Source organism: Bidens hawaiensis, unplaced genomic scaffold (assembly GCF_021521415.1).
Source record: "Bidens hawaiensis isolate Kalapana, Puna unplaced genomic scaffold, B.hawaiensis_p1.1 tig00033556_1, whole genome shotgun sequence".
Taxonomy (NCBI): Eukaryota; Viridiplantae; Streptophyta; class Magnoliopsida; order Asterales; family Asteraceae; genus Bidens; species Bidens hawaiensis.
Window position 1 is genome coordinate 107954 of NW_027495763.1, and position 22723 is coordinate 130676.

The window sequence follows — 22723 nt, forward strand, 5'->3', positions numbered from 1 at the left end:
TGGCATGCCTACTTAAACACCTTGAATAACATCTATAAGGTGTAAACCCTAAATCACACAATACCTTAAATCCCTCCCCAAATCCCCCAAATCAAGCAATGAATCCTTTAATTCTTCTTTACCATATAACTATCATCATCAATTTACAACGCCATAAGCTCTAACGGTCTTCTAATCGATCCGACTTCTCCTCCGGTAAAACCCCCTGATCGGAGAAGATGGTGGCGGTAGGTTTTTTGTGGTGGTCAGGATGGCGAGATGGTTTTAAGGATGTGATGGAATTGGTGGCAGTTAGTTACTAGAGATTCTGGTGGTTCCGATTGTTCAAGTTTTCAATTACTTTGACGAGAATGAAGATGGAAATATATCAGTTATGGAACTGTAGAACAGGCTGCAGATGTCCGACAAGGAGGCGGAGATGGTGTGAGGCCGCCGGATGCAGACGAAGATGGAGTGTTAGGGTTGGGTGATTTTGAGAAGATGATGAAGACGATGATATGAGATTTGATGTTAATGGTGATGGGTGAAGAACAAATTCAGATCCAGGTGAGTGATTCCACTCTATGTTATAATTATTTGAAATGAAATTGATTAGTTGTAGTTGTTGGTGGAGATGGCTGATGGAAATGGCTATGGCTATGGCTATGGCTGTTGGCCGATGGTGATTATGTATGAAAAAGAAAGATGAGCTGTTAGGTGGGACCCACTAGTTTCTTTAAAACTGCCACATAAGCATGCCACGTCATAAAAAACGCACATCAGCAAAAAAAGAAAAAAAACTAACGTCGTTAGTATTCCGTTAGTGAGGGAGTGACAAAAACAAATATGGTCAAAGTTAAGAGTGACAAAAACAAATATGGTCAAAATTAGGAGTGGAGAGTACCAAAGTGAAACTTGAAAGTATTTTCGGCCTATGAGAAAAACTTGAGATATTATTATCATTATTATTATTATTATTATTATTATTATTATTATTATGCCCCAATTTGTTTGTTGCTCAACCCTCACTACTAGCCTCTTGTTGTTCAGGTGAAGGCCGCAAACGCCATTCGATCGGATTAGGGTTGTTGCATAATGATAATGGGAAGTTTAGGACGAACAATCTACCTGGTGGGATCTTGGATCCGCGTCGCCGGTCAAACAGTTGATCGTGTCGGCTGTGCCTTCCAAGGCAGTCATCTCTTCCAAGAACAAGGTAAACCTTAAACCCTATTCTTTAATCTTTAATAATAATTTGTGGAAATGCCCAACAAACCCATTCAATTTAGGGTTTCATTCAAGATTGTGTGGTAGTGAACGTTGCTGTTGCTTAGATGGTGTTATCGCTAGTTTACTGCTACTATTTTTATTTACTATCTTTTGTTTCGTTTTCTCTAATAGTTTGCTTGCTATGCTATGAGTGGGATTTTATTAGCTACGTCTGTTTGTTTCTTGCTGGTAAATGATTATTGAACAACATTCTTTTCAATAGCTTTCAACTTACGCTTCTTGTAACACAGTAGTTAACTGGTCATCATAAGTAAGTTTTCGCTTTTGGTGAGGAGTCTATGTGATCAATCGCATTTTTTATTCTTTTTAAATGCTTAGTGAAAAGAAACCGGAACTTGTCATCTTCCTATAATGATATGATATGAACAAATAAAGTATTATTCTTCGTGTCTCTAGATTAAAGGTCTTATTTTTTATCTTTATCATCTAGAGTTTGTTTCGTATTGTTCTAATATGGTTGGTGATGAGTGGTTAAGGTTCATGTTGCATATTCTTACATTATCACACATTTCCTCGTCATTGCATAGCACATTATTAAGTGTTTATGCTCCATATACTGTCCATACTACCTTCAAGTTTTTAAATTAAGTTGTCTTTTGTGACTTATTTTTGAATCTAATTGCAGTTTCTAGGCACCGAACACTGATGAATTTGTTTGATAAAGACCCCGTGGTTGACAAAGATGCGTTTGTGGCTCCTGGTGCTTCAGTCATTGGTGATGTTCAAGTGGGTCGTGGTTCCTCTATTTGGTATGGATGTGTTCTTAGAGGTAGGCACAAGCGTGACCAAAAAGTTGCTCCTTAAGGAATGATGTATTATTTTCTATATCTTTTAACACGGGCTTCGTATTTTAGGTGATGTGAACAGCATCAGAGTTGGATCAGGAACAAACATTCAAGACAATGCTCTTGTTCATGTAGCCAAATCCAATATAAGTGGGAATGTGTTGCCAACAATAATAGGCAACAATGTTACTGTGGGTGAGTAATTACGATCGATTATTTATTTTTGTTTTTTTTTTCTTCTAGGTTGTTTAGGATTAGGAGACTGAAGCGTTTATACTTGGTTTTGGAAATACGTTTGGTTTGTATTTAATTCGATATCTAGGGTGGCGGACAAAAGTTTGGTTATTCAGCTAGCTGACTTGAAAAAGTACTCTTTTTTTTTAATTCTGTATTTCATTCAACATATGCTTTGGTTTTTCTCTAATAACTTGTGCTCGACTGCTCATTACTTTTCTTAAAACTAGATAAACAAATTTGCTTAGTTTATCTTTTTGCCGATATTCTGATATAAATTCTATCGAAAACCGAGTTATATTCAAAATAGAGTATCTTTTTTTTAAGTTTCTCGAATATTAAAACATACTTCATTTCGAATATAACTTGGCTTTTAATAAGATTCCTATTGGAATGTCATAACAAATTTAAACAAAACTGTGTATTTAGGGTTCTTTTTAAGTAAACGAGCACAACTTATGTGACAATCGTCAATTTCAGGTTAACTCCGTTAACTCAACTCCGTCAATTCAAACTTTAAGATCGTTAAATCTATAACGCACACTTCATAACATTTAAACTAGGGTTTAAATGACGCTTAACACTTACTACATGTGTAGTCTTTCGGGATTTGCACCGAAACGCAAACGAGTTGACGCAAACGATTGATAAATGAACGAAAAACGTCAAAACAATAATTATGTGATAATTATGTGTTAGATATATGTGTGTTACTTGATTATGTTATGTGGAATGTTAAACAAGAAACAAGAACCAATTAGTTAGGCTAGAGATGTAACACTTGGAAGTAGAGGGACTAGAGTGTAACTTGTATAATTATAAATATAACCTTAACTACAAACCCTAACTTATTTTCTTTTCTTTTCCCCCACACCACAAACCCCGATCGGCCCTCCCTTTGTTCTCCACGGCTGCCGTCCACAAGAACACACACATATACACATCAAATCAAGTGATTAATCCAAGAACTAGGTGCTAGGAAGGTATAGTTGATCATCCTTTACCTTCTTGTTGTTTAATTTTGATGTTTAATGGGTTAAGTACAAACCCTAGGCAGCCGATTTTGTTCATGTATATGGTTAATATGATTGTTGTTATTTGGATAATGAATTGATAACTAGATTGATGTTGTTGCATGATTCATTGTTGTCTTTGATTTGAGTTAAAACACAAACCCTAATCTTGTATGTATGGTGTAATTGAGATGCATGGATAGTAGTATTAGTGTCTAGCATGTTATATGATTTATTTGTGATCCATGGCTAGTGAAATTGTTAAGTTTTGATGTGAACAGAATCTGGGCAGAATGTGTATACGATGTTTAAATGACTGTAACGAAGTGTAAACGTGAAAATTGGTTGAGATTGTGGGTACTGCAGTAAACTAGGTTGAGTCTAGTTTCCATGAAGTATAAGTTTGTAATTTTTGGACAAGTAGAAGTGTACTTTTATTATTTTACAAAAACGTGGTGCAAAGCTGAGCTGTTAGACCTGCTGTTAGGTTAAGTTGTAAATGTTATATCTCATGAACCACGAGGCCAATTGGGTTGGTTCCACTTCTGGAAGTTGACTCATTGAGTTAGGAACCAAACCCAAGTGGTCTTGCATTTATTGGATGTTTCGTTTAACGGGAATTGCAAATAACATTCTGTTGCGCATGAATCTGACTGATATGAGTTTGCTGTAATGTTTTGGTCATTATAAGAAAAATATGTGGAATAAAAATAAGATAAAATATGTTCTGGAAACCTAAGATATGTATGCTTCTGTGGTGATTTTTGGTGAATTAATTGAGACGTTATGATCGGTGAAATAGTACAATCTTTCAAGTAGAAATTCTGTCATAATGAAACTAACTGCTGAGTTGTGTAAAAATGCATGAAATATGATAGTTTTTATATATTTGTTATGTTTTGACCAAAATACCCTTGCGGGGAATAGTTGCTAATTGATTGCCATGAATTGACCAAATTGCCCTTATGGGGAATAATGGTTAGTTAATTTTGTTTGTTGACCAAAATGCCCTTACGGGGATAATTGCTAGTAAAGTATGTTATTAGTACGTGACACGAAAGTAATTGCTCACTCATGTATCGTATCACAATTGTACTTGTTTAAGTCACACACGATTCACAAACGAAACACGAAATCTGTTTTTTTTGGGTAAAGGGATTCACCCGGTTAAATGCATTCCACACAATAAAAAAGTACAAGTAATATGACAGAGTGCCATATTAGTTCTCATGTATGACATGCCATACAAGAGTAAACAAACCAAAACCACCAAACATTGGTAAACACAGCCAAAGCTTACACAAGAACAATGTAAATAAACAAAACTAAAACAAATCAACCATTATCATCAATCTGGTGGGAAACTCCCCGCGGAAAGTGCCAATCCTCGAGAACCCGATTAACCCGTTCAGAATTCTTGAACTTTAGAGTCATAAGCTTTAGGCGCGTCCCCCTAATGATTTCGTCCGCAACCATCTTCGGAGTCTTCAAAGAGTTCTTGAAAAGCCGGTTGTTTCGCTCCTTCCAGATAACGTAAACCGAAGCCCCAAATAGCAGCCGATTAACAACATTTTCAATAGAGTTGGACATTCCAAATTGAGACACATATTGAAGAATATTCGCCCAACCATTCCTACATCCCTGAAACTTCCCTTTCATTCTTACAATACTCCAAACCTCAGCAGAGAACTTACACTCAAAGAAGAGGTGGTTACGAGAATCCGGCTCTCCATTACAAAGAGGGCAGCAATACAAGTTATAATTTGGATACCCACCAATTTTCCATCCCATAATACGATTCTGCGTGCTCAACCTATCATGAAGCACAATCCACAACATAAAGGAGTGTTTTGGAACACATTGAGAGAACCAAACAACATGCACCCAAGACACCTTATCAGCCGGTCTCCGAATAAGATTCCAAATTCCAGACGCCGAGAAATTCATTGAAGTCCCATTCTCATCCATTACCACGATCTTGTCCCTCTCATCCGGACAAATGCTGACTTCTTTTAGGTTCAAAAGAATTGGATACCTCAAAATCCAATCAGGCGGCCAACCCCAGTTATTATGATGAACAACATCACTGACACAGGTCTCTAAAGACAAGCCAGCACGATGAATAGCTCAAGGGTTAATATATTCAATTAAAGGACAAATCTCATCCCACTTATCATACCAAACTGAAGTAGATCTCCCATTCCCAATTTCATGCCATATAAATTTTCTAATCTGAGGACGGAACTGAAGAATTTTCCTCCATCCCCACGTACACGAGTTAGGAATCTGCAAGCTCCAAAAATTTCGCCCCTTCATTTTATACTCATAAATCCATTTAACCCACAACGAGTTACGCACATTGATTAAGCTCCAAATATGATAAACCAGCAGAGAGTTATTGACATCCCGTATACGCCGGATACCCAAACCACCTTCACACTTCGGCCGACACACAATATCCCAAGAGACTTTATGCTTTCCCTTATTTTGACCATAATCCCAAAGAAAGTTTTTAATCCGTTTCTCAAGATCAGCAATAAGTCTAGAAGGGAGAGAAAACACAGCAGCCCAATAAATATATAAAGACGAAAGAACAGACCTGACCAGCTGCAATTTACCCGCAAAAGATAAAGTTTTATTCTTCCAATCTCCAATCCGACTATCCATACAGTCCAGCAACCTCTTACAATCCCGGTAATTTAACCTCGTGGATATAAGAGGAACCCCCAAGTATTTAACCGGGAGCCTTCCTTCAACAAAGGGCATAATATTCAAAATACCACCTTTAACACGGTCCGGGACATTACAGAAAAACGCGGTACTTTTCGGAACACTCGGAGTAAGCCCGGACATATCTTTGAAATCATTCAGAGCCCCCATAATAATTTTAGCAGAATTCACATCACCACGAGCAAACAGGAACAAATCATCCGCAAAGCAAATGTTGATAATATTTAACTTTTCACAACATCGATGAAAGCGGAACGATCCATCAATACGAACCTTTCGATGAAAGCGAACGATCCATCAACACGAAATCTGTTACGTGCATAGGTATTATGTGCCGAGTCTAGAGACTCGTTAAACGTACCGATACTTAGAAAATCTCTTTGTTATTTAGAACGCTAGAGAGTTTCTACGACGCGCATCACTTGGTGATCTATATCGGGATATTCTTCGCAAACAGTGAGTTTCACTTACCCCGCTCTTTGAACTGTTTTCAAACGTTTTTCACTTGGGGGAGATAACATACTCCGATAAACGCATTTTCTGAGATAAACGCATATTTAAGATTTTGTTATAAATTATATATCACTTGTAAAGGCTAAGCGGCAAACGTAACATTTGAAGTCCCACACATCGAACCGGTTAATATTTGGAATAGCGAGTCACTGTTGAGTAGTACTACTGGGTTTGACAAACCCCACCCGACGCTAAGCTCAACTGGAGGTTGAGTGGGTGTAATTTTGGCTAACACTTACCATGGTCTGGGTTGACCTGGTGACGGGCACTTGATAAACAGTCAGCTTCGGTCTCGAACCACTTAGCGATACTTGTTGTATAGATTAGCTACCTATCGATATATAATTTGACGTAACACTATCTGGTAATGCAAAACACTTAAACGCGGTAACGTGGTTACGCAACACTTAAACGCCGTAACGTGGTTACGCAACACTGAAACGCCGTAACGAGGTTACGCAAAACGCTAAACGATTTATCTTATATAACTTGTGAACTCACCAACCTTGTGTTGACACTTTTAGTATGTTATTCTCAGGTAGCCGAGGCGGGCGCGCGGTTTAGGAGCATGCATTAAATGAAAACACTTTTATTCTGCAAACTTAGTTTTAACAGTTATCTTTGGTTTTAAGTCGTCCTGCGTGACGCAGCTTTTGAATTAAGGTTTTTACGCTTCCGCACTTATTTGCATTTAAACGTTTTTTTGGTTTGATTATAACTGATGATTCCGATCCTGCCAATTCACACCCTCTGACGGTAAAACTCCGTTAGTGGATTTTGAGGGTGTGACAGATTGGTATCAGAGCCATTGGTTATAGCGAACTAGAAGCTGCATGCATACTAGACTATAACCGCGACGACCCATTAGTTATAATGATACGCACTGCATAGGTTTGTGTAGTCTGGTAATCTTATCTCTTTATCTCTTTCACTCATACGCGCGCATACACGGCTTACCTGTAGGAATGTCGACGCCACCCTCATCATCATCCGATTCGATGACGCATGCTCACGGGAAGGAACCTCAGTTACCTACCGCCTCGCCACCCCCGCGTAGTCCCGGAACTCGAAGCTCCCGCACCGAAGAGGTACCGCCTATCCGGAGGCCTTTACGAAAACGACGTTAGCTGGGATTGGTACCCTAACATGATCAGACGTATGGTCTATAGCGAACAAGTTCCCCCGTTTCCTCACCCGAACCACCCTGCTTATCCCAACACTCTACCACCCATAACCGAACCTGTGGAGCGAGTTCTCGCAGCTGTTGTTTCTTGTTTGGAGCGTGATGTGGGTTACATGCGCTACACGAGAGAAAATGTTGCCAGACTGTTTAAAGACGGAACCGAGACTCAGGAGGAGATTGCCCGCATGGCAGCGGCAATGAAAGATATGCAAGAGACTAGTGAGCAACAAACGAAGGTTATGATGAAGATGCAAGCTGAGATGATAGACTTGCAAGAGCAACTCCAAGAAGCAAGGACCCGAACTGAGATAGCGTTAGAGCGTTGCGATGTCTTACAAATGCAACTTGCTCAGAACGCAGCCGAACCTGAGGCAGAGCCTGAGGCCGAGCCCGAGGCAGAGCCTGAAGTAGAACCTGAAGAAGATCCCGAAGAGGAGCTTGAGGAAGATCCCGAGGAAGATCCCGAGGAGGAACCCGAAGAAGAACCGGAGGAAGAACCGGCTGAGGAGGAGGCACACTCGGAGGTGTCCTCAGATGACGACATCTAGTGGTGTGACACTTAGATGGAGGGGTTGTCTCCATCCGAACTATTATTTTCTATGATTTTAAGGATTGATTGGAAATACTTTGTACCGAATACAATGGTTTTAATCATGAATTTTTATTTAGACTAATATGTGGTTGTGATATGATGTTGTTTCTTATTTTCTTTCTTACCTATTTTTTTTTTTTCATGTATGGTGTGTTGTATATGAAGGAAAAATTCATGTTTAACATTTTATACTGTGATTCTAGGAAATGACCGGAAGAAACGCTGGACGAGGACGTGGTAACATCAGCATGACTGCAGCTGAACTCCAAACTCTGCTGAATGACCATGTGGCGGCCGCTTTAGCCGCACACGTTCAGAATCAAACTGGAGGTCCGAGTGGAACGTGTACCTTCAAGAACTACCTAGACTGCAAGCCCAGTACGTTTAAGGGCACTGAGGGAGCTATAGGCTTCCTGCGTTGGGCTGAGAAGGCCGAGTCGGCTTTTGAGATGTGTAATTGTCCCCCTGCCAGTAGGGTCAAATTCGCTGCTGGGACACTTGAGGATTCCGCCCTCACTTGGTGGAATTCAAACGTCCAGATCCTTGGGTTGGAACTGGCTAACGCGATGAACTGGGAGGAGTTCAAGAGCATGATGCGAGAGGAGTACTGTCCGAGGGAAGAAATTTCGAAGTTAGAGTCGGATTTTGGTCGTTGAAGATGGTGGGTTCGGAAATCGAAGCCTACACCACTCGTTCGCACGAGTTGGCTGTGATGTGTCCGCGGATGGTGGATCCGCCGAGCAAGAGAATAGAAATGTACATTGATGGTTTAGCACCGCAAATTCAGGGCATGGTGACGTCTTCCCGACCAGCCACGATCCAACAAGCGATCCGTTTAGCTCACAAACTGACGGATCAGGCTGTGACCCAAGGTGCGTTACCACCTAGGGGTTCGACCACTAAAGCCCGTGACAACCCGAGTAGTGACCACGTCAGCAACAGTAACAGCAACAGCAACCCGAACAGCGGGAAGAGAAAGTTTGACAACACCAGATCTTCATCCTCGAACCTCCCACCGCAACACCACTACCGTAAGCCCGAATTTACTCGGAGCTTTAACACTCAGAATCACAACAACAACACCAACCACAACGGTAGCGGGCAGGTTTCGAGCGGATATGCTGGGAAATATCCAAAGTGCAACAGGTGCAACTTTCATCATGTTGGCCAGTGTGACCGTGTCAAGTGTCAAAGATGCGGAAAGATAGGTCACCAAGCGAAAGAGTGTAGAGGAGACCTTGCGGCAAAGGGTTCTCCTAAGCCACCGATGACAACTAAGGGATGCTTTGAATGTGGGCAGGAAGGTCATTTCCGGAAGGATTGCCCCAAGCTGAAACAGAATGACAATAACGGGGGTAATGGAAGTGGCAGTAATGGTGGAGGCAATGGCAAAGGAAGAGCGTTTGTGATTGGATCGGGTCAAGCCCGCAATGACCCGCATGTGGTGTCTGGTAAGTTCCCTGTAAACGATTGTTTTGCTTCTGTTTTATTTGACACTGGAGCTGATAGGAGTTTTGTGTCGAAAGCCTTTAGCCAACTTTTAGACCTTACTCCAACCCCGTTAGACGCTAAGTTCCCTGTCGAATTAGCTAACGGTAAAACTGTAGTAACAACTCATATACTTGCGGGATGTAAGTTGAAACTGTCAGGTCATGTCTTTGATATCGACCTTATTCCTTTTACGCTTAGTGGTTTCGATGTCGTTGTCGGCATGGACTGGTTATCCGAGAACCGAGCGGAGATTATATGCCATGATAAGATAGTCCATATTACCACCCCTTCCGGCGAGATCATTTCGGTCCGAGGCGAGAGAAGCGGCATGACCACCAGCGTCATTACCCTTTTGAAGGCACAGAAGTATCTACGAAAGGGTCATCCGGCAATTTTGGCGCAGATTGTTGAGAAACCCGCGGAGGAGAAACGAATTGAAGACATACCGGTTGTGCGAGACTTTCCGGAAGTTTTCCCAGAGGATTTGCCCGGACTCCCTCCTATTCGTCAAGTCGAATTCCAAATCGAGTTGACACCCGGTGCAGCACCCATAGCACGAGCCCCGTATCGGCTCGCACCGGCGGAACATCAGGAGTTGTCCACTCAGTTGCAAGATTTGTTGGATAAGGGTTTTATCCGACCTAGCTCATCGCCATGGGGAGCCCCTGTCTTGTTTGTCCGAAAGAAAGACGGGACTTTCCGAATGTGCATCGACTACCGGGAGTTGAACAAGGTGACGGTCAAGAACCGTTATCCTTTACCCTGAATTGATGATTTGTTTGACCAGCTTCAAGGATCGAGTTACTACTCGAAGATTGATCTACGATCCGGTTACCACCAGCTGAGAGTGCGCGAAGAAGATATCTCAAAGACGGCTTTCAGAACACGGTATGGTCACTACGAGTTTTCGGTTATGCCTTTTGGCCTAACCAACGCGCCAGCCGTATTTATGGATCTCATGAATCGAGTATGCAAGGCGTACCTCGACAAGTTCGTGATTGTTTTCATCGATGATATTCTCGTCTACTCCAAGAACGAGACTGACCACGAAGAGCACCTAAGGGAAATTCTGGAACTATTGAAGAAGGAACAACTGTATGCTAAACTCTCGAAATGTGAATTTTGGCTTCGCGAGGTTCACTTTTTAGGACATGTGATCAACGAGAATGGTATACATGTCGATCCCGGTAAGGTAGAGGCCATCAAAAACTGGGAAGCACCTAAGACTCCGACTGAGGTGCGACAATTCCTAGGACTGGCCGGCTACTACCGGCGTTTCATCGAGGGATTTTCAAAAATTGCTCAACCCCTCACCGCTTTGACCCACAAGGGCACTAAGTACAACTGGGGTGACGCGCAAGAATCCGCTTTTCAACTGTTGAAAACCAAGCTTTGTAGCGCCCCTATTTTAGCCCTCCCCGAGGGAACGGAAAATTTTGAGGTACACTGTGACGCATCTATACAAGGTCTCGGTTGTGTGCTGATGCAACTCGAGAAGGTTATAGCCTACGCCTCTAGACAACTACGGGTTCACGAGAAGAACTACCGACCCATGATTTGGAACTCGGAGCTGTGGTGTTTGCTCTTAAGATATGGAGGCATTACTTGTACGGTACCAAGTTTACCATTTACACCGACCACAAGAGTCTCCAACATATCTACGATCAGAAGGAGCTGAACATGCGACAGCGTCGTTGGGTCGAGCTGCTTAAAGATTACGATTGTGCCATCAAGTACCACCCTGGCAAGGCCAATGTGGTGGCCGACGCCCTCAGCAGAAAGGAAACAGATAAACCCAGACGGGTGAGAGCATTGCAACTCACGATTCATGCCAGCTTACCCGATCAGATTCGCGATGCGCAACTGGAAGCTTTGAAAGATGATAATCTTCCGTCGGAACTCATGCGGGGCATGAACAAGCAACTTGAAACCAGATCGGACGGGGCCCGATATTTTGAGAACCGGATTTGGGTTCCACGATACGGAGAGTTGAGAACTCTAGTGATGGACGAAGCTCATAAGTCCCGATATTCTATCCACCCTGGCTCAGATAAAATGTATCATGATTTAAAGGCACTTTACTGGTGGCCGAACATGAAAGCCGACATTGCCACCTACGTGAGCAAATGCTTGACTTGTGCCAGAGTCAAGATAGAATACCAGAAACCATCTGGTTTACTGCAACAACCGGAACTCCCAATGTGGAAATGGGAGCACATCTCAATGGACTTTATTACGGGTTTGCCTAAGACACCGACGGGATGCGATACCATCTGGGTGATCGTTGACCGGTTGACTAAATCGGCACACTTCCTAGCAATTAAGGAAACGGACAAAATGGAAAGACTGACTCGCGTATACATGAAAGAAGTGGTGTCTAGACACGGAGTGCCTGTCTCGATCATTTCCGATCGAGATTCTCGTTTCACCTCGCACTTTTGGAAGTCGCTGCAAAGCGCACTGGGCACCCGTCTCGATATGAGTACAGCATACCATCCTCAGACGGATGGGCAAAGTGAACGGACTATTCAGACCCTGGAGGATATGTTGCGTGCATGCGTTTTAGATTTCGGAAAAAGTTGGGAACCCCACTTACCCTTGGTAGAGTTTTCGTATAATAACAGCTACCACGCAAGTATTAAGGCAGCGCCGTTTGAAGCGCTGTACGGACGGAAGTGTCGATCACCACTCTGCTGGGCAGAGGTGGGTGACAGCCAAATCACTGGTCCGGAACTGGTACTCGAAACCTCGGAAAAGATTGTTCAAATCCGAAATCGCATGGCAGCAGCACGAGATCGCCAAAAGAGTTACGCCGACAAGCGCCGAAAACCTCTCGAATTTCAAGTGAACGATCGGGTGTTACTCAAAGTCTCACCTTGGAAAGGTGTGGTTCGCTTTGGAAAGCGAAACAAACTCAACCCACGGTATGTTGGTCCGTACCGGATAACTGAGCGCATTGGTCCGGTGGCGTACCGACTGGACCTACCAACAGAACTCAGTGGCGTACACGATGTATTCCACGTATCAAATTTGAAGAAATGCCTATCTGATGAATCCCAAGTAGTCCCTTTGGAGGAACTACAAATTGATGAACAGTTACGTTTCATTGAAGAACCAGTCGAGGTTTTGGATTGGGAAACCAAAACGCTCAAACACAGCAAAATTCCAATCGTTAAGGTTCGTTGGAACTCGAGACGTGGACCGGAGTTCACGTGGGAACGCGAGGATCAAATGATAAAAAAGTATCCTCACCTTTTTGAAGGGCTAACCAAACACAGAAAACCGCGAAACTCGGCAAACCGTCAAACATCACCGGAGGTATGAATTAAATTTCGGGACGAAATTTCTTTCTACTAGGGGATGATATGACAAACTGAAAATTTTTTTTTTTACTCTTTCAGACTCTCATCACGACTTGACTCAAATTTTCGGGACGAAAATTCTTTAACATGGGAATGATGTGACAATCGTCAATTTCAGGTTAACTCCGTTAACTCAACTCCGTCAATTCAAACTTTAAGATCGTTAAATCTATAACGCACACTTCATAACATTTAAACTAGGGTTTAAATGACGCTTAACACTTACTACATGTGTAGTCTTTCGGGATTTGCACCGAAACGCAAACGGGTTGACGCAAACGATTGATAAATGAACGAAAAACGTCAAAACAATAATTATGTGATAATTATGTGTTAGATATATGTGTGTTACTTGATTATGTTATGTGGAATGTTAAACAAGAAACAAGAACCAATTAGTTAGGCTAGAGATGTAACACTTGGAAGTAGAGGGACTAGAGTGTAACTTGTATAATTATAAATATAACCTTAACTACAAACCCTAACTTATTTTCTTTTCTTTTCCCCCACACCACAAACCCCGATCGGCCCTCCCTTTGTTCTCCACGGCTGCCGTCCACAAGAACACACACATATACACATCAAATCAAGTGATTAATCCAAGAACTAGGTGCTAGGAAGGTATAATTGATCATCCTTTACCTTCTTGTTGTTTAATTTTGATGTTTAATGGGTTAAGTACAAACCCTAGGCAGCCGATTTTGTTCATGTATATGGTTAATATGATTGTTGTTATTTGGATAATGAATTGATAACTAGATTGATGTTGTTGCATGATTCATTGTTGTCTTTGATTTGAGTTAAAACACAAACCCTAATCTTGTATGTATGGTGTAATTGAGATGCATGGATAGTAGTATTAGTGTCTAGCATGTTATATGATTTATTTGTGATCCATGGCTAGTGAAATTGTTAAGTTTTGATGTGAACAGAATCTGGGCAGAATGTGTATACGATGTTTAAATGACTGTAACGAAGTGTAAACGTGAAAATTGGTTGAGATTGTGGGTACTGCAGTAAACTAGGTTGAGTCTAGTTTCCATGAAGTATAAGTTTGTAATTTTTGGACAAGTAGAAGTGTACTTTTATTATTTTACAAAAACGTGGTGCAAAGCTGAGCTGTTAGACCTGCTGTTAGGTTAAGTTGTAAATGTTATATCTCATGAACCACGAGGCCAATTGGGTTGGTTCCACTTCTGGAAGTTGACTCATTGAGTTAGGAACCAAACCCAAGTGGTCTTGCATTTATTGGATTTTTCGTTTAACGGGAATTGCAAATAACATTCTGTTGCGCATGAATCTGACTGATATGAGTTTGCTGTAATGTTTTGGTCATTATAAGAAAAATATGTGGAATAAAAATAAGATAAAATATGTTCTGGAAACCTAAGATATGTATGCTTCTGTGGTGATTTTTGGTGAATTAATTGAGACGTTATGATCGGTGAAATAGTACAATCTTTCAAGTAGAAATTCTGTCATAATGAAACTAACTGCTGAGTTGTGTAAAAATGCATGAAATATGATAGTTTTTATATATTTGTTATGTTTTGACCAAAATACCCTTGCGGGGAATAGTTGCTAATTGATTGCCATGAATTGACCAAATTGCCCTTATGGGGAATAATGGTTAGTTAATTTTGTTTGTTGACCAAAATGCCCTTACGGGGATAATTGCTAGTAAAGTATGTTATTAGTACGTGACACGAAAGTAATTGCTCACTCATGTATCGTATCACAATTGTACTTGTTTAAGTCACACACGATTCACAAACGAAACACGAAATCTGTTACGTGCATAGGTATTATGTGCCGAGTCTAGAGACTCGTTAAACGTACCGATACTTAGAAAATCTCTTTGTTATTTAGAACGCTAGAGAGTTTCTACGACGCGCATCACTTGGTGATCTATATCGGGATATTCTTCGCAAACAGTGAGTTTCACTTACCCCGCTCTTTGAACTGTTTTCAAACGTTTTTCACTTGGGGGAGATAACATACTCCGATAAACGCATTTTCTGAGATAAACGCATATTTAAGATTTTGTTATAAATTATATATCACTTGTAAAGGCTAAGCGGCAAACGTAACATTTGAAGTCCCACACATCGAACCGGTTAATATTTGGAATAGCGAGTCACTGTTGAGTAGTACTACTGGGTTTGACAAACCCCACCCGACGCTAAGCTCAACTGGAGGTTGAGTGGGTGTAATTTTGGCTAACACTTACCATGGTCTGGGTTGACCTGGTGACGGGCACTTGATAAACAGTCAGCTTCGGTCTCGAACCACTTAGCGATACTTGTTGTATAGATTAGCTACCTATCGATATATAATTTGACGTAACACTATCTGGTAATGCAAAACACTTAAACGCCGTAACGTGGTTACGCAACACTTAAACGCCGTAACGTGGTTACGCAACACTGAAACGCCGTAACGAGGTTACGCAAAACGCTAAACGATTTATCTTATATAACTTGTGAACTCACCAACCTTGTGTTGACACTTTTAGTATGTTATTCTCAGGTAGCCGAGGCGGGCGCGCGGTTTAGGAGCATGCATTAAATGAAAACACTTTTATTCTGCAAACTTATTTTTAACAGTTATCTTTGGTTTTAAGTCGTCCTGCGTGACGCAGCTTTTGAATTAAGGTTTTTACGCTTCCGCACTTATTTGCATTTAAACGTTTTTATGGTTTGATTATAACTGATGATTCCGATCCTGCCAGTTCACACCCTCTGACGGTAAAACTCCGTTAGTGGATTTTGAGGGTGTGACAACTTATTAGAGAAAAATCAAGTTATATGTCATATGAAATATTAAATTTAAAAAAGAAAAATGAAATGAATCAAAGTCCGTTGGTTGAATAAGCAAACTTGGGTCTGTTTTTTTTCAAACGCTTCACCGTCTCCTAAACTACCTAAATTGCAGTTATGACCAAATGTGTGTTTATTTATTTGCACGCATGCGATAAGTTGGTATTAAGAATATATACACATGATGAATGGAGGTCATGGTGCTGTGTTACATGGATGCACTGTTGAAGATGAAGCCTTTGTTGTGATGGGTGCCACTTTGCTTGATGGATCTCATGTTGAGAAAAATGCCATGGTTGCTGCTGGTGCTCTTGTCAAACAAAATACTAGGATTCCTTTTGGAGAGGTTTGTGGGTCCTCACTCTTTTTTAGACATGGCAGAATAAGGCAAATTCATTGGGTCGGGTTAACCTGCAACACATTTAGAACGGAAAGTTGTTCTTTTTATAATCATTAATTTGATACACACATCTTTTAATTATAATGATAGTAATATACTATTCGAATAAATGATTAGGAGGTTTCATGCATGGGATGACTTTCGAATCATTTGTCTTGGTTTGGTATAAGCTCTTTTTTTTGGTTTCGTAACTGCCTAGCCGTCTTATTTTTTCAGAAATGAAAATTTCACCCTCATATTAGCATGTAATATATTACATAGCTTTTCATATTGATTTCTGTTTTCTATATATCCCAAAAAACAAGTAGACCTTCTGAATCTTCTTCTCTTTGATACTTCTATCATGATTTTGATGCATACCACCGTTAGTTTGATACACAAATCTTTCAATTATAATAATAGTAATATACTATTTGAATAAATGATTAGGAGGTTAGTAGGTTACATGCATGGGATGACTTTCGACGCATTTGTCTTAGTCTGGTCTAAGTTTTTTTTCGTTCCGTAACTGCCTAGCCGTCTTATGTGTTTAGATATGAAAATTTTACCCTCATATTAGCATGTAATATATTACATACCTTTATATATTGATTTATGTTTTCTATATATCCCAAAAAACAAGTAGACCTTCTGAGTCTTCTCTATGATACTTCTATCATGATTCTGATGCGTACCACACTACCACCGTTGATCCCGCGCCCACGTTCTGGTCTTCATGCCCACGTTTGCACTTCTTTTATATTTTATATCAAGTTATTCCATGATTTCCATGTTCTGGTTTATTATCTTTGTTATATAAGTTTGGTTTGCATGAATGAAAATAAAACTGAAAATTGATCCAAGTTCTTGTTCTTCCCTAATATTTTTTTGGAGATTGACCATCTCGAATCGGTCTATATCAAACAGTCTTTGGTATTTGTATTACGTATTGTGTGGTATAATAGAATAATACATGAACTATAAATAGAATAAAAAGTTACACATTAATCCTCTAATATAATACTATATATTTAAGTGTCTAATATTCCCCCTCAAGCTAAGGCCGAGGAGTGACCTTTAGCATGGATCTAAGAAGTCGGAACCGTTGCGATGATAGAGGCTTGGTGAACACATCCGCAATTTGATCGTCCACCACATGGCGGTGTCGTCTCTCAACAAAGCCATTTTGTTCGCTTGTATGAGGGCAAGAGAGACGATGTATGATTCCAAGTGTTGTGAAAAAGGAGGACAAGTTTCGAAATTCTCCGCCCCAATCTGATTGAACTGTTTTAAGTTGTGTTTTAAATTGTCTTTCAACCATTGTATGAAATTGGTTGAAAGTGCTAAACACATCAGATTTATGTTTAAGGGGAAGAATCCACATGTATCTAGTATAATGATCAACACAAAGTAAAAAGTAACGATGACCATAAAAAGAAGCAACAGGAGCTGGCCCCCAAACATCACAAAAAACCAAATCCAATACATGTTCACTTTTATAACTCGAAGAAGACATGTGCATTTTTGAAGATTTTCCCATAGGGGAAGCATTACAAAATGAAAAACCAGAACTATTCGTAACAGGAAGACAATTTTTAGAAATCATAGACTGTAAGAGTTGCGGATGAGGATGCCCAAGTCTTTGATGCCAAGTTGTGGGAGAAGCGCGAACAGTGGAAAAAGCAATGTTGGAGACATGGCGAATCTTAGGTAGGCTGAAAGAGTAGAGCCCATCTTTACTGTGACCCATGAGGAGGATAGTGCGGGTAACCGTATCCTTCACACAAAAAAAGTTAAAGAGTGAAATTCAAAGAATACATTATTGTCTTGACAAAAACATTGTACGGAGAGAAGATTTCGTTTTATTTGTGGGACATGAAGAATGTTGTTAATAGAAAAGGTTTTGGCTGGTGAATTAAATGTAGTGGAAGCAATATGAAGAATAGGTAAACTATTGCCATTACCAACAAGAAGCGTGTCCTTACCTTAATACGGTTCAGAGTTGTCAAAACCACTGAGATTTGGTGCCACGTGACTGTTAGCACCAGTGTCGGGCAGCCATGAAGACGGTTGTGAGCGATGATCAACAACGTTTGCTTGTGAAGATTGTCGTTGTGGACGAATTGTTGCTGGATCACGATTGGGGCACAATGATGGAATATCATCAATTCCACACCTATTGCAAGAACCATAGATTGTATTCTGACTAGATGCCCAACCAAATCTTTGATTATAACCCGTGGTAGGTCCCGTGTTTCTGTTGTTTTGATTGTGGTTGGAAGATTAGTTGTTGTTGTAGTTGCCACGACCGCGACGATTTGAGTACCCACGATTACGGTTGGACGATCCACATGTATTATTAAAGGCCTGATGTTGCTGCTATGCAGGTTGTACCGTGAGCCCTAACTGTGTCATCAGCTGTAAAAGGACTGGACTGTTTCAGATGGAAGTGAAACAGTGGAAGAGCCACGACTGCTAGTAGCCGTAAAGGCTTGGACAGCTGGAACAGTGGGTTCTGGATCAGTTTTCTTGGTCATGTATTCATGGTCTGCAAGCAATCCATGAAGTTCCAAAAAAACAACAGGAGGGTGTCTTGTAATTAAGGTGGGTTTTAGAATAATTATATATAAGACCTGAAATAATCAGCATAACAATATCTTTTTCTTTCATAGGCTCACCAATGTTTGCTAAGGCATCTGCGTACTCTTGTGCTCGTGTAAGATAGGCGGTAGATGTTTCTTCTGATTTCATCTGAATCTTTAGCAGTTGGGTTTTGAGGGTGTATTCCCGTGAAGATGTATGTGGTGCGTAGGCACGCTCCAAGGAAAGCCATAGTTCACGAGAAGTATCACCCTGAACATGTTTGAAAGAAGCTTCAGAAATCGTTGAGAGGAGCAGCATGCGAACATGAGCGTCATTGGAGATCCATGCTAAATACTCAGGATTCGGTTGTTGGGTCAGCAACGCAGGTTCTTTGTCAGAGGATGAAGATGAAACTGTGACAGTTTTCGATGGACAACAATGGATCCATCGATGTAGGGAAAGAGTCCATTAGTGAGAAGAAAAGGTTGGATCATTGTTTTCCAATATCCATAATTGGTAGGACTTAGAGTAAATCCAAACTTGTGAGAGTTGTGGCTGGTTTTATCTTCTCTAGTGAAAGAAACGATGGCCATTGTTGACCAGTTGGAGAAGAACAGAATCTGATCAGGGATTAGTAGAAGGGTGGCGGCAGAATTAGGGTTGTTGGGATCGGCTGTGATACCAAAACAGTCTTTGGTAATTGTATTACGTATTGTGTGGTATAATAGAATAATACATGAACTACAAATAGAATACAAAGTTACACATTAATCCCTCTAATATAATACTATATATTTAAGTGTCAAATAATATCAGTCTCCCTTAACTTTATCTGATTTTGGCATGCGTCTTCATATTAATCGATTTGTTTTCGTTGCACATTTCTTTCAGGAACATATATGATATAAACTACTTATGTTAAGCTTTATTTACAGCCGAAAGTTGCACCTGTCTCATTTCTCTAACATGTTAGCCTTTTTAGCAAGCAACCATTCATAAATCATAATCTTTTCATCCCGTGCAAACCCCAATTTTGACTAACTTTAACTAGATGTGCATGGGGCGATTTTCTGTAGCCTTGTGTGCCTTGCGTTTTTTTTTAAAATGGAGCATGCAAGTATAGTACAATTGTTTGGAAATCAGTCAAATGTCTAAATTACCCTAGATACAACATAAAAATCCAAACTTTAGCTCTTTTGTGTATTTATCTCTTGAATCTGCAATCATTCGAAGTGTTTTCATGAAAAAAAAATTATTTTATTTTGCAATAATGTTATTTAATCTGTAGATATGGGGAGGCAATCCAGCCAAATTCATGAGGAAGCTTACAGAAGAGGAAATAGCATTCATTTCCCAATCAGCAACCAACTACGCAAACTTAGCCATAGTTCACGCTACTGAAAATAATAAAGGTTTTGAAGAAATCGAGTTGGAGAAAACACTTCGCAAGAAATTCGCACGAAAAGATGAAGAGTATGACTCAATGATTGGTGTGGTCCGTGAAACCCCCGTGGAGCTCACCTTACCCGATAATATCCTACCCGATAAAGCACAAAAAGTCGGTTCCTAAATCGGTTGGTTCGGGCTCCTTAGAGTTTTCTGTTTTTATATAATTTCCACCAATAATTTTTTGGGGTAAAGATCCTAAACTGTTTGCCATGTTTGTTGTCTGCGGTCAACGTTGAACTTCTTGTTTTGGTTTATAAGGATTTTAAGAGAGATTTTTGATGTTTTAATGGGAAAATATGAACCCATGTGTTTCTTGAGTTCATTAGGTTTGTGTTTCTTTGACCAAATTTGACTTTTGTGTGATAATGTGATATTAAATGTAGCATTTTAATTTTCGGTCCCCATGATTGGACCCTTGGAAGTAAGGTAAAAGAAATCCACCAAGTTTTTGTCACTTTTGCACAGAAATGACGCAAAAGGAATCCTAGATATCTTGGAAGATCTTTGCATGGCTCTACAAAATCATCATGATAATATATACGTATATGTTTTATTTGGGTAAAGGACAGTACCTTTGAAAATAGAATACCAGCATAAATGGCAGTATTTGTAACTCAAAATGTGGGTATTTGCTACTTAAAAATGTGGTGTTGCTTTAATTCTATGAGAGAGAGTAATTACTCCTTAGATATTCATGTTATGTATTACCTCGACGAAGATTCATAACTGTTAAATTTAACCCAACTTGCATTAAACACCAATTATATTTGGGTATTAATTATTATTATTATTATTGTTTTTTTTGAACGACCAACTAAGTAACGCCGGGTACTCCGTACGTGGCCCCCATTGGTTAAAGGTAGCCCGAGTCGGCCACTAGTCCGGACGACGGAGCCCCTAGCGGTCCACCTATTGAGAGATTCACCGGATAAAACCCGACCCCCACGCCCGCCAAATGACACGACAGCGAGGAGCCGGTAAAACCGGGTGAGATCAGGACTCGAACCCTGGCAAGCCAGGGTCATCCCTCATATCTCCAATATAAATTGGTGATAGTGAGGTTTGAACCCCATATCTCTCACTAGTAAAGTGAGTGCTCTACCATTAAGCCACATCCAATTTATATGTACTTATAATGAATTAAATATTCAAATATTACACAGCTCTTAAAATCTAAATATTCTTAAAATACCCCTCACAAATGTATTTTAATATACTATATAAATATAGGTATATAGATAATTGTTTAAAGTGAATGCATCAAATGATATACCATATGCAATGTTATAAAAGTAGGTCTATAAGGTCGAGTACTCTTCGAGTACTCGCTACAAGGTATGGTGCCGAGGGGAGTTTCTTTTACTCTGTCTAGGTACTAAAAATTGTTCAAAAGGTGGTCAACATCAGTCAGAAATACATCTAGTCGGTTAACTTGGGCCTATTTTACCTTAAAAATACAACATAATTCGTATTTCTATAGTATTAAAGAACAAATATCATTTTTTTAAATTAATGATTAACATTTTTTAGAATAATTTAGTATTTAAAAATGTATTTCTCTTATTTATATTGATATTCATTTATTTTGTTATAAATATTAGTAAACTTATGATATTTGAAATATATATATTACCCAAAAATTAATTTATTTATATATATCATGTCCGAGTACTCTCCAAGTACTCCCCGAGTACATCGAGTACTCCCTCCAAGGGGGTCGGCCGCCTAGAGACCGCCTAGCGACTTTTGCAACATTGACCATATGCATCAAAATTTATAGAATAAAATCTAAAAATTCTTAACATATCTTTCTCAAATCTATTATAATATAGTATAGATACTAGGATATAACATGTGTAATACAAGAGTGGTTAAAAAATGCAACAAAAAAGTTAAATTTAATAATATAAATAATAACATACCTTGTGGATTCATAATATATAAATAATGATAAATAAAATTTTATAATTTATAAATATCTAAAAAATCTCATTTAATACAACATTTAAAGTTATATTTGTAACTTTGTTAATAACTAGGTTATTTACCCGTACACGACACGGACAAAAATATAGAAATAGTGAAGTAACACATATATAATTTGAAATGACAATTTATTTTTTAATATATGTTTTGAGACAACAACATGATTTTTAATTGCAATTCATACGCAAACAAAGTATTGAAATACATAAATTTACAAAGAATGACTTTACATAGTAAAATGTTTACGAAGAAAATTTAAAACTTTAAATAATAAACTTCATAAATTTTAAATTAGTCTGAAAAGCAAACAAATCAGAAAATAAACATCCATGAGA

General features: G+C 39.6%; 1 protein-coding gene across 1 annotated transcript; it reads left to right on the forward strand.

Moving 5' to 3' along the window:
• The first annotated feature begins 1077 nt into the window (after positions 1-1077).
• Positions 1078-20564, forward strand: LOC143585087 (gamma carbonic anhydrase 2, mitochondrial-like). The gene is made up of 5 exons (XM_077066958.1): positions 1078-1195; positions 1895-2038; positions 2124-2249; positions 16186-16337; positions 20242-20564. The coding sequence occupies exons 1-5, from the start codon at positions 1081-1083 to the stop codon at positions 20521-20523; spliced, it is 819 nt and encodes a 272-aa protein (XP_076923073.1). The 5' UTR covers positions 1078-1080; the 3' UTR covers positions 20524-20564.
• Positions 20565-22723: the final 2159 nt, after the last annotated feature.